This window comes from Colias eurytheme, chromosome 5 (assembly GCF_061535395.1).
Source record: "Colias eurytheme isolate Ceu_HAF_F1 chromosome 5, ilColEury1 Martin Lab GWU primary, whole genome shotgun sequence".
NCBI classification, from domain to species: domain Eukaryota; kingdom Metazoa; phylum Arthropoda; class Insecta; order Lepidoptera; family Pieridae; genus Colias; species Colias eurytheme.
This window is the reverse complement of record NC_142984.1, coordinates 5,638,819-5,651,944: the sequence shown is the minus strand read 5'-3', so window position 1 is coordinate 5,651,944 and position 13,126 is coordinate 5,638,819. Positions and strand designations below refer to the sequence as shown.

The 13,126-nt window shown below is 32.9% G+C and overlaps 1 protein-coding gene across 2 annotated transcripts in view; it reads right to left on the bottom strand.

Annotated features, from left to right (window-relative positions):
• The window catches only part of Atg16 (Autophagy-related 16), a 130,511-nt gene extending 118,148 nt beyond the window's left edge, over positions 1–12,363 (bottom strand). Inside the window, exons 1-9 of one of the 2 annotated variants that reach the window (XM_090101932.1) lie at positions 12,069–12,363; positions 11,752–11,862; positions 11,504–11,666; positions 9,860–10,022; positions 7,860–7,948; positions 7,289–7,342; positions 5,596–5,752; positions 5,136–5,241; positions 4,432–4,577 (exon numbers count right to left, since the gene is read on the bottom strand). In XM_090101932.1, the coding sequence (XP_089958058.1) occupies positions 4,432–4,577; positions 5,136–5,241; positions 5,596–5,752; positions 7,289–7,342; positions 7,860–7,948; positions 9,860–10,022; positions 11,504–11,666; positions 11,752–11,862; positions 12,069–12,162 (1,083 nt within the window). In that variant the 5' untranslated portion in view covers positions 12,163–12,363. The remainder of the gene's footprint in view (positions 1–4,431; positions 4,578–5,135; positions 5,242–5,595; positions 5,753–7,288; positions 7,343–7,859; positions 7,949–9,859; positions 10,023–11,503; positions 11,667–11,751; positions 11,863–12,068) is intronic. The other variant, XM_090101933.1, reaches the window with a different exon arrangement.
• Between the last annotated feature and the right edge of the window lie 763 nt (positions 12,364–13,126).

Below are 13,126 nucleotides of genomic sequence, written 5' to 3'. Positions count from 1 at the left end.
TCTTCTAGAGAGATCGTTTCGTAACATATATCAGTGAATGTGATTCAGTCTTTCAAATAAGAGATATTGGTTTCATGCATTTGCTAACAAAGCTCAATGAAATGTAAATTGGTCAAGCCACTGCAAGTGATCGAAATCGCTTCGCTATAATATAATGTCTGCTAATTTATCAATATGGAAAACATCATGTCTTAACAAGAGAGAGTGCGTAGAAAACGAAAATACAATGAAAGCATAGTGAAAAGATGCTTTATGGCCGGGAACATGGACAATCGTGTTTATCAAAACAATTTCATTGTTTAACCGCATGACTTTGCATAATCGAATGCGAAACATTTATCATCGTGTTCAACTGTCATTTTAGATGTTACTTATTCAGACTACAGGTAGGTAAATCAAAGAGATGCGGTATTTGGTAGTACTTTTAGTTTCAAAACGATGCTATTGTTGTGGTAAATACGTGGCTCTTTAACTTTTCAATATGAACTAGCACACACTTTCTCCGGGAAGAAAAATGAGGTCGCACATAATGGCCGTGGACAATACCCTTCATGACTTTTCTCGGTTTCTAACGTTTGAACCTCTGTTCTATTATAGAGGGAATTTATTCCATGCGATAGCATCTTATCAGCGATGGGACATCGATTGCTGCATTTATGTATTTTATTTGCTCGGCTAAAGTAAATGTTAACATAAAGGTACATAACGAAATGAATTTATAAATGTTTTAAATTCTTTAAATGTTTAATATTACAGCACAACGGTACCGAATAACGTACATTTGAATGAATTTCACACATACCTTAAAAGCCACATAAAACGTTACATTATACATTCAGCCCGTTTAATTTCTTTCATCAGTTAAGAACACGGTGCAGTTCAATGGAATTAGCAGCGTCTGATTTTACTGTTTGATAGCCCGCTATCTCGTCATGATGAGAGGAATTCTCTCTGAAATTAACGTTCCAACATACAATGTACGAAGAGAAAACACAGAGCATTGGCAATGCAAGTCGGTAGCTAGGTAATGACAAAAATTGATAGTGGCAATGCCGAGGGCGAATCAACAAATCTGTTAGCAGATTGTAAATCACCACGGTATGTAGCGGCGTGGCTGTGCGTTCACGATGTACGATCGAATTTGGCTTATTATTATGGCGATTACTCGCTCTCGGTTACGGGAATTCGTTGTGTAATTTGTGTTTGCATCAGAATCATCCTGAGCGATCGTGGTCACGCAGACCCCGATGCGAAATCAAACACGGAAACTGTAATTTTATACACCTGGAATGGGCATTCCTATGATGGTTTCACATAAAGCGTTTAGTGTGTACTATAATTCCTATAAGGAAAGTATTCAATACGATTGCTTAATCATAGTTATCAGGTTAATACCTGCAACGATTTTAATCGTCAAACATTACAAATATGTGCAAACATTTTATAAAATACAGTATTTACTTATCTTATCTAATTTAATTGTTACTTGTTTCTTCAGTACAATTACAGTTAATAATTAATCTGCAGTCATTTAACTGTCTTGTTGAGACTACAGGCTTTTAATTTAAACGTATAATCCCTACAATAAAAATGCATTGGCCTATTATTTTCTGTGAGCGCTTCCAGTTTTATAACTTCCTGTTAATTCTCTTAACGAATGGGCGGATCATGCTATTTGAAATAATAACCTTTAACTATCTATAGTTTTCCCGCGAAATTTTACGATCACGTGAGTCAGTGTCCACACAGTGGGTGGCTCCGGGTTCATTTGTCACGGTTATTGAACCGCATTATCATTTACTAGTGCTTGACTGACAGTTCCTTATTTGCAAAACGGGATTAAACAGGTAAGGCACAGCCGGGACAACCCGATCAATCACCCTAATACATATTGTAAACGTTGATACAATCGATTTGTTATTGAATCCAATTTGAATATTGTTTTCTATCGGACTTGAGTTTCACCGGCTCGGCGTACGGTAACCGGCGTACGGTGACCGCTTAAATTAAGATATAAGAATTCGTGAATAATAAATATTGTTTATAATAGATGTAAGAATAACAATAATATAGAATAGAAGTGGGGTTGAATATTGTTGTGAAACGTCCGGAAGTGATCTTGCGGGATCACGACGCGCCGACGCGCGCTAACAACCCGCTAATAGGGATCGTGCTCGTGACCCCGCCTCCCGTTCTAGACAATATCATCCTGACGTAATATTGCTCTTATTGTTATTCCGACGGAATCGCCAATCTTTTTTGTGGTTGCAATTTCGATACAGAATAACATTTTCGTTAAGAGAACTCCAACAAATTGAGCCATCATTTTGCGAAATCATAGACTCACATTAAATGGTCGAGATGTATGTAATAACGTAATTTGTTGTCAGCAAAAAATTGCCCGTGGGCGGATAAATGTAGTGTTTTCTAACAAACGGGTTAAATTGTATCCCGTACTTAGGCTATAATTATGAAAAAAGGTCAGTGTTGTAAAAATACTGGTTCAGAAAATTGTCTCACCCACAGAATAGATAAAATAGGTTAGAAGGACCTTGTGAGCGGGGTTACCCGCTGCTCATGTTATGCGCTTTTTCATATACATATGTACCTAGATAATTAATAAATACATATTTTAGGACATTATTCACATACGGCACGATCTGATCCCATGCTAAGCTTAGCATGGGACAAGCGAAAACTTTTCGCTTGTGTTATGGAAACCAGATGGCTGATAAACGTACATACCTAATCTTCTTATATATAAAAATGAATCGCAAAATGTGTTGGTAAGCGCATAACTCGAGAACGGCTGAAGCGATTTCGATAATTCTTTTTTTATTATATTCCTTGAAGTACGAGGATGGTTTTTATGTAGAGAAAACGTAAATATGTACCACGGGCGAAGCCGGGGCGGACCGCTAGTCTTATATATAAAAATGAATCGCAAAATGTGTTGGTAAGCGCATAACTCGAGAACGGCTGAACCGATTTCGATAATTCTTTTTTTATTTTATTCCTTGAAGTACGAGGATGGTGTTTATGTAGAGAAAACGTAAATATGTACCACGGGCGAAGCCGGGGCGGACCGCTAGTTTTAAATATATATTTATACTAGCGGGCTGCCCCGGCTTCGCCCGTGGTACATGTTTACGTTTTCTCTGCATAAGAACCATCCTCGTACTTCAAGGAATATAATAAAAAAAAATTTATCGAAATCGGTTCAGCCGTTCTCGAGTTATGCGCTTACCAACACAATTTGCGATTCATTTTTATATATAAGAAGATAGATAACACCCAGAAACAGAGCAAATATTGATGTTCATCACACAAATATTTGCCCTGGGTGGGAATCGAATCCTCGACCTCTGGCTCGGTAGGCAGGGTCACTAGTCACTACCAACCAAGCTAACCGGGCGGTCAGTCAATATATCAGCATATTATGTCAAAAATATGCATGTTCCCAAAAACAACGCAATGATAACCACCATTTTATAGTAAGCGACGATCGCGCAATGTAGAGCATTCATTGCAATTCAGTTACAATTGATTTAGTGGGGTTAAAATTTCCAGGGAGAAAAGCGGTGACACGCGTTCTATACAAATCAGGAACTACATATTTACATTCTAATCTCTCTTATCTTTTCTGCAGTATCAAACTCCTACTTTATTATGCAAACGTTATTTCTCGATTTCGAATAGATAAATCTTAAAATCGAGAAATACATTGGTAGTAAATATTTAACAAGCCGAATCTAATATGTAAGGATAATTTTTATTTAATACGTACACAAACACAAGCATTACCTACTCTTCAAATATAGGTATTGTGTGCTAATATTTTTTATAGAGATAGGTGTAAATAGTTCACACTTAATCCATTATAATAAATTTACGAGGTAAATAATGATAATAAAACAAACATATTAAGTAACTAAGCATATTAAATTTTCTAGTGCTGGACTTCCGTATGGATATTAATTAAGTGTCAAATCTCTAGAGAAATTTAACCCATTGACCACCGAGCGGCCCGATCGGGCCGAGACACAATAGATTTTCTATTGTGTCTGTGATCCGAGGACTGACGGATTAATTGTGTTTTAACACGTAATTACATATTTATTAATTACAATAATAACAGGCGATAGATTTTTATCTTAGGCTTACCTTTGGTTTTGTTGCTACATTTTGCTCTTTGTATTTATTGCCTAAATTTTAAACCTCAAACGCAACACAATTCTTGAAAATCAAACAATCACATAAAAATCAAACACCAACTACATAATAAATAATAAATACGTTTCTTTTGAATTTTTTTGAAGTCGATCAAAAATTTTAAACCCCAAATGCAACACAATTCTAGAAAATCTAAGAATGAATCCCTCCAAAAAAAAAGTTCGCGCTAAAAATCGAGTAAAAAAAAAGTCAGCTCACCCTCAACCGCTGATCGCCGACGGTCCACACGCGGCTCGCGAAGTCGTTGGACGCGCCCACTATGTACGCGCCCGTTGAGTCGAAGTCCACAGACATGACGCCCGCGTTCGAACCGACCAGCGTGCCTCGGTTTTCGCATGTACCTACTGTGGATAATGAATTAATTTTTAACACAATTTTATTAGGTAGGTAGTAACTCTGGCCCCGGAACCACAGACACAATAGAAAATCTATTGTGTCTGGGACCAATCGGGCCGCTTGGGGCTCAATGGGTAGTTATATATGTAATAGACGTTTTAAGACTCCATTTTGACCCTTTTAAATGGACAGATTTAATTCAAACTTCGTACACTTAACAATAATTTAATGAGTTTAAGCGTATTTTTTATTAATTATTTTAATAATGGTATCGTTCAAACTTGCTTTAAAATTTGAATTAAGCACACTTTTCGTTTTAAATGAAGCGTCTGATCAATTGGATTGGATGATACTGCCAGAGAGGCGTGAGTTTGAAATAAGCTATGCCGATAAAGAAAACTTCTTCGTTACAGGGAAATTAGGAACGAAAACGTTAAGCTAATCCTTTAATTTTAACTTAATAAGAAGAACAGCATTAGTTCCGAATTCCGCCACGTGCCAAAATATCCTTGTACCTAGCACATTATATTAAATATTATTTATTTGAATATTTTTATAATACTTACATTTGGACACATCCCACAATTTAACTTTTCTATCTGCACCTCCAGTAGCCACTATTCTATCGGTTGGACTCCATTTTACTGCATTTACCTCTCCATCATGTGCATCCTATTATAAATATGAAAGTAATAGATGAATCATTCATATATTTTTAACTAGCATACCTTCGCATTGTCTTAAACTTAACAAATTTTTTGTTTACTAAAACCTTCTTCAAGGAATCATGCTATCGCAATATAGGTAAAAGCAGAATGAAAATTCGTGCAGGTGTTTTTGACTTTATCGCTAGCAAACTAACAGAAAAACGTGGCATCGGTTTTTGTTTTGAAATAAGTATTAATATAGTTTCATGTCTTATTCTTAGTTTGTGAAAAAGTAAGCTATTATTTACATCAGAGCAATAACTTTTATTGTAACAACTTCTCGAGTCTCATATCTAAATGAAATAATTTAATTACTTACGAATCTTAAAGCTACTTTAGATGGAAGTGTGGTCGCGTAGTAAGGCATCGAGTCCATTATTTTATCGTCCGCGCTGCCTCCCGAACCCCCACTACTCCTACTCCCACCTTCCCTTGCTGCTTCCTCTAACTCTTTTCGTACTTTGTCACTCTTTTTCCTGAAAAATAAACACCCTTTATAATCTATCCCAGATATTTCATATAAAGTGGCATAACAAATCATTATTTAATAGGCATATTTGTTCTTTTGAGTGTAAAGTAAATTCAGATAGCATTGTTACGCCACTAAGGCCAACCCATGAGCTTGCTCCAAGCTTCGCTAAAGCGTTTTTACAGGCTTCTTTTTCAATATTTTCTATGCTACCATGATACCACGTGCCGCTGTCTTCAAAAAATACATAAGATATATAAAAAATGATTACAAATATTTGCCAATTTCCTTATGCATACGCATTCCATTCCATGCAAAGTGTATGCAACATGCAACATCTCCGAAACATAATAATATATACACAATCAATTCGCAATAAGTTCTTTGAAACCAAACTTAAAACTTACGTTAGTACAAACCAGGCTTCAAATCATTTCGTTATAATCATTTATTTACAGCAACCATAATATATTTGGTAAATGATAATGTTATATAAAAATACTCCATTTGGATTTGAAACTTTTCATTCACCGTTACACTCGACACAAAAATATTATTAGCTTCCAAGGTACCGTTAGGATATACTAAAGACTATGATGTATTTAATTATATTTATAATTTTTGTGTCAAGGGTTCACTTATAAATAGAGATGCTATTTTTTTAATCTTCATTTATGTTAGTAGGTATTCATTAGTTCCATTAATTATGTGAGGTGCTAAATAGTATAGACTAAATTTAGGGGATAAAAAATACTAGATATTTCCGAGTTAACTAAGGTTAAATTTGACTTGGCTCTACTCCTTTCTGAGAGCTTCACATAATTATTGGACACCGCCGGAAGGACTATCGCATATATTATATTTCCAGATCATAAAATTTAACCTGCGTCAATTAATTTATGATAGACTTGCAAAGAAAGTTTGCAGAAATATATGCAATCGTCCTGTTAATTTTATACAATAAAATATAGACTTATTTCAAATGGAATTAACCAGTCGAAAGTGGCAAACTTATACAAATCAAGTGGTGGTGCAAACCGCCCATAACACTATGTAATTATTGGTTACAGCATGTAACTCTATAACAATATGAATAAAAATGTAATGGATGTTAACAATGTCATTTAAATTTTATAATTTCACTTAAATAATTTTGAATACCATATTCAGAAACCGAAAAATGTTTTCGACCAAATGTCCACATAATGCATGATTGTAATTTGTAACACAATTAGTAATGCGCCATAATAACAGGTAAGAGAGCGGAAACAATTATTGAAAAGATAGCCATTCGATATAATTTCAAACCAATAACAAACAAAACAAATCCAAATAGATAAAATGCAGGAACAAGTTACGGAAGTACAATTGATTTCATTTCCATACAATCAAAACACGTCAAATAAGAGATTGAAAAATGAGTCAGTTTCAGAGTGCAGTTAAGACATATATATGAGTAATCGCAATGAAGAAGTAAAATATTTATTGAACGCCACATTGCCTTCATACCACCAAATCCTCATTCACGTTATGTCACACTCACCCGAAACTAACTCTACCAAATGTGTTGATCAAAAACGCGGTAGGGTTGCTTGACCTGTTGAAGAAATTAAACAAAAAGAAGCAAACAAATCATCATGTTCTATGCAAGCGTTCTCAACCGCGTGACACACGCATAATCCCGTACTACACATACACTACGCATTGTAACACAAAGTTTGTGAACATAAAATCTGCAACACAAAACGTTAAGTGCAGTCTCATTTACACGGTGAAGCCAATTAACTACGTAGTATACATTAGTTGTATTACTTAAGCGTCTCAATAAGTCACAAATATGCTACGTGCAGAACTTTCCCCTAGATGATAGGAGCAGTTTTGGATAGTCCGCTGCCAATTACTCAATGAAGTAGTGAAAATTTAACTTATTACAATTGATAAAGCCGATAATACCATAAAATATTTTTTATGAAAAAATCATATTATTTAAACAGCATAAAAATTTTGAATTTCTTTTGAAATTATTCAAAATGTATAACTCCAAACAAAATCAATAAAAACATGCAATGAAAAAATTATACTTTATTTGAAGTAGCAAGTAATAGAATACTTACTTGAGAAAGTGTTCATTTTCTTCATTCATTTTATCTGCATCTTTCGCTTTATATTTGATAAGTCTTTCAACAAGAGATCGGTTTTCATCCTGAAATAAAAGAAAAAACAATGTTTTGTATCCCCGGTCGTCAAAACTTGATCAAAAAACCATGTACCCAATGCACATTACTTTTCTAAACATTTGAAAGAGATAAATCTCTAATCAACAGCATCAGAATCTTTTCTCAATGTTACGAAGTGTAAATCATTCGCACTTCACAAGAAACACGGACTAAAAGAAATAAACACTTATGCCCACACGATGCTAAATTTTCAACTGAACTGTGAATGTGATAATATAGAAGATATAGGCGTAAACATTTTATATATACCAGTAATCACATGAGACTCATAAAATCTACAGGGTGATGTTTACGACCGGAACTGTATTAGTTAATGTTTTAATGTAATCGCTTTCATTACTTAGTCGATGATCATAAAGTACCAAACCTTAACTATTAATGTATTATCTTTTATGTATTAGAAATAAGCAATATTTATTAATTTTCAGAAACTTTTTCTCTTTTTTTGCTAGGCATCAAAATTTATTAACAATATTTCTGCCCACGGCTCCACCCACGTAGCCAAGGGAAATCCATCCCATCTGAAATATATGTTTTATTACGGGTCAAAAATAGCTTAATGTTACCATTTAGAACCTCGCTATCTCCAAACAACAATCATACTTGGTATAAATTCGCTCCGTGTTTATAATATTCTTAAGAATTAAAAGGGAAGTCTATCTCACTGCTGATTTTTATGATTCGACCATTATTTATAAAACGTAACATCAAAAGAATAGATCAACTTAATTTTATTGAATAGAATATAACCTACACTAAGCTAAAGATGAACTAGTTAACTATAATAATAGTTTGCTCTGAGACACGGAACACGCTAAGGAAATCAAATACATAAATATGAATTAAAATAAGAATCATACTAGATATACTGGACAAAACCTCGAATTGACTTGGCACATCGCCATCATTTCAGTGATGCAATAAAAATTTGAAGTTCCAGTGGAATAGTTTTCAAGTATGAGTACACGTAGTAAAGCAACGTAAAACGGATTCGTTGCGCGCACGAAACGTTCATTCTAACATTATTCTTAGTGAAACCTCGCTCATAGGTTTGTATATTCTAGTCTTAACAATGCTTTCATTTTTTAGTATCATTTTCTTAAAGTTCGCATTTGCGTCGGCCGTGATTTTGTAAACATATAACAATGCCAAAAATATTCTCTCTAGTATAAACAATCCGTGCGTTTCTATAATTTATAGTTTCATACTATTTTTGGCTTGGTAACTAATTTTCTATATTTTTATTCGAAATTGCTAAGAATTAAATGTATATATTACTAGCGGTCCGCCCCGGCTTCGCCCGTGGTACATGTTTACGTTTTCTCTACATAAGAATCATCCTCGTACTTCAAGGAATATAATAAAAAAAGAATTATCGAAATCGGTTCAGCCGTTCTCGAGTTATGCGCTTACCAACACATTTTGCGATTAATTTTTATATATAAGAAGATTATAGATAACCAATTTATTATATAAAATTTTCACTCATATAAATAAATAATCAGAATTAAAAAAAAACAGTTTCTACATTGCTGAGTCTTACAAAGTTTTTTTTTAAAGAAACTAAAATTGCTTCTTTATTTGTGTACTTTGCGATAAAACTAAGAATAGGATAATTCAGTACCATGGCCCTCTGCCACATGGAAAAAGTATTTTCAAGTATTTCTCAAATGACATTTTTTATGCTTTACTATTCATTAATAACTCAGGCCCCGGAATCACAGACTCAATAGAAAATCTATAGTGTCGTGGACCGATCGGGCCGTTCGGGGCTCAATGGGTTAAATTTCCTATCCTTAGTTGGATCAGCTTATGTGATTCTTATTGGAAATTACTAAATTTTCAATTTTATTATAGAAAACCTTATAACAATATACCTGTGCTTTTCTTAATTTATCTTCAATGGCTGCAAACGCTATTTGCAATGCTTGATGTTCATCTCGCAGTACTTGATTAAGACCTTGTAGTTCAGCCATATTTGTTTCATACATTTGAATTTCTGCTCTAAGAGATGCTATTAAAGCTGTATTTTCTGAAATCCTGAAAAAATAATAAATGAATTTGGTTGTCAATAAATTAAGTTTAACCTTTATTGGTAACTTATATTAAGCTTTCCGCCCGCGGCTTCGCCCGCTTTTTCAAAGAAAAACCCGCATAGTTCCCGTTCCCGTGGAATTATCGGGATAAAACATATCCTATGTGTTAATCCAAGTTACCCTCTATATGTGTGCTTAATTTCTTTGTAATCGGTTAAGTAGTATTTGCGTGAAAGAGTAACAAACACACACATACACATCCTCACAAACTTTTGCATTTATAATAATAGTAGGATAGGATCCTTAATAGTATGAATGTTTTGCAATCAAACTTAAATAAATAATTAATTTCATTTAACAATATTACATACCTGTGAAGTCTTTTTTTTAATGAATAATAATAATGTTAATTTTAAAGTTGATTGATCTACTCAGACTTGTTAGGTATAACATCATATTGAATTTTATTTTGCCATCATTTGTACAATTAATAATAAATTGGGAGAAATAAATTCATTCAGGGTACTACTACATATATAACACACATACATATTATACCTACTTAAAGATTCTTATAATCTTAAAAATATTATTGCAGTCAAAGGTTACATTAGACATTGGACCTTGAATATGAGGTAAAAAGTAGATCATCAACAACACAAAGGAATATAAAATGGACAACAATATATTCAAATGAATGACCTTGCACTCTTAATTTGGTCACTTGATTGGTTCAAATATGTAAACAGATTGGGAAGTTATTCCACATTATAAGATCTTTATTTATATATACTGCTATTCAGCTATCATAGGTACAGTACTTTTTTATTATCGTACTATGAATTATTAACATTTCATGAAAATCAAATTATTTAAAAGCATTTAAAGGATTGAGATTTCCACATTAGACTATTATTTTGCATTATCAGATCTCTTAGAAAAAAAAACAGGCACACTTTCAAAAATGAATATATAATGTGTGTTTTAGGGTAATATTCACATTTTGTAGTAAAATCTTAATTGACACTATAAAGTTGGATGAGATTAAATAAAATAATGAGATATTTATTCATAATTTTGAACTCTGCTGTTAAGATTAATCACTTAAACGTTAATAATTTTTACACGACAACCAAACACAAAACAAATTCTTTTCATAATTTTTTGGGAATAATTTCTATAAATAGCATTTTGACGATCAATTGAATTAAATTTTAATAGAACAAAAGTAGTTAATTATTCAATCATAAACACAAAAATAAACCTTAATTAGTATGTACAAATAATAGACAAAATGAATAAGGATTGCTAAATTGTTTAAATTATTACTAATTGCTTTTGTCTATTTATTTAACTATTGACTTTTCTGTACATGAGAATATTTATAAAAAGAATTCCTATTATGGAAACAATATTCATATTGTTTTGATATTAATAAAATATTATTGTGCATATTTCTTTGGTCTGTATTTACTGAATACTTACACAATATCTTTAGCTTGCAAACTTTTCTCTAAATCATGAACTTGTGCATTAAGATTAATAATTTGCTGTGCGCTTTCACCCCTCCTCCTGTGCAATGATGTTAACTCTTCCTGCTGATTTAATATCTTTTGTTCTAATGCTTGAATCTTCTCATTAATTGCTCCTAAAATCAATGATTATGATAAATATCATTTAATGTTTTCTGTATATTTTATGGTTCATTATTATTCCAATAATTTTACACAAACCTCCTCCAGATGAAACACTTTCTGTATTAGAATATCTTATTCTCTCATTGACGAGAGTAAGCTGTAAGTTTTCATTTTTAAGGGTGTTAACATTATCAAATAATCTGCTTTCTGAAAATTAAAATTAGTAAACAATAATGAATAATTAACAATCTCACTCACATCCTTCATATTGTCACTATTCATATATTATCTTACTTCCAAGAAAGTAATCAATCTACTAAAATAAATATTGACGTTAATTGTATACATGTGACTGAATATTCGACAATTATAAACGCAACATGAATATCATTTTCAAAGGTTATGTTACTTACGAAATGTGAAAATATCTTGAAATGCTGCAGTCTCTCTTTTGTTTCGAGCCCGTAGTTGGTTTATAATATTGTTTCTCCACTCACCACCTTCCATTTTATTAAAAGTTTAACTATAAGTTTGTAAATATTACTATTTCTATGTAAAGCGACATAAGAATAATTCAAATTTTATTTTATATTATGAATCAGGATTGCACATTTTAAACCACAACATTCTTATTTGTGACTTAAAATTAGTATGCATTAATTAGAAACGATATACAAAAATGAATTTACTTCCCTGTAGTTGTAAATAAAGTTTTTAGTAATTGACATTTGACAATGGCAATTGACAAATGACAATGACGTAATTGATGTTTGACATTCGAAGGATATTGACTTTCTAAGATATTGACATAATATTTGTTAATTGCTCCGAGTATTACCAAGACATTTTTTTTTTCTTCATCATGGCAGCGAAGACGTAAGCTTTTTGTATGGAAGGGGAAGGACGTAGAGAAAAAGTAAAGAAGTCTTTTTCAAGTTCTGGCCTTTTTTAAAAAAGTAGAAATATATATTTTTTATTGACAAGGAAATATAATGTTCACTTTACTAAAAATAAACAGTACCTATATAAAGTGAATATAGATGTCTGTGGAATTTTCAACCCAATGGGGAATATTCATGTTTTTCTTTTTTGTCTAGTTTACTATTCTATAACGTAGAAAAAAATATTAATGGGCTTCAAAATACTCTAGATATTTTTATAAATGAAATTTAAAACTCTTAAAAAATTTAAGCAGTTCAAACGCTGCCATTTTGCGCGCGCTTTGCGTGACGTCACATGACACGTCCAGTGGGTGTTCATCTTAAGCTGGCCATACACGCTAGGGTGTACCTGACAGGTTTGGCAAACCTGTCAGGTACAAACCTGGTTTGCCTGTGCAGTTACGCCTGTCAGGTAAAGTTGAGTTGAGAAGAGGACATACACGCAGCGGTAAACCTGCACAAACTCTCATTTGAAACCATGCCCTTGGCCGCGGCGCTTGATATCGATGCAGAAGCTTTAATTGATTTAT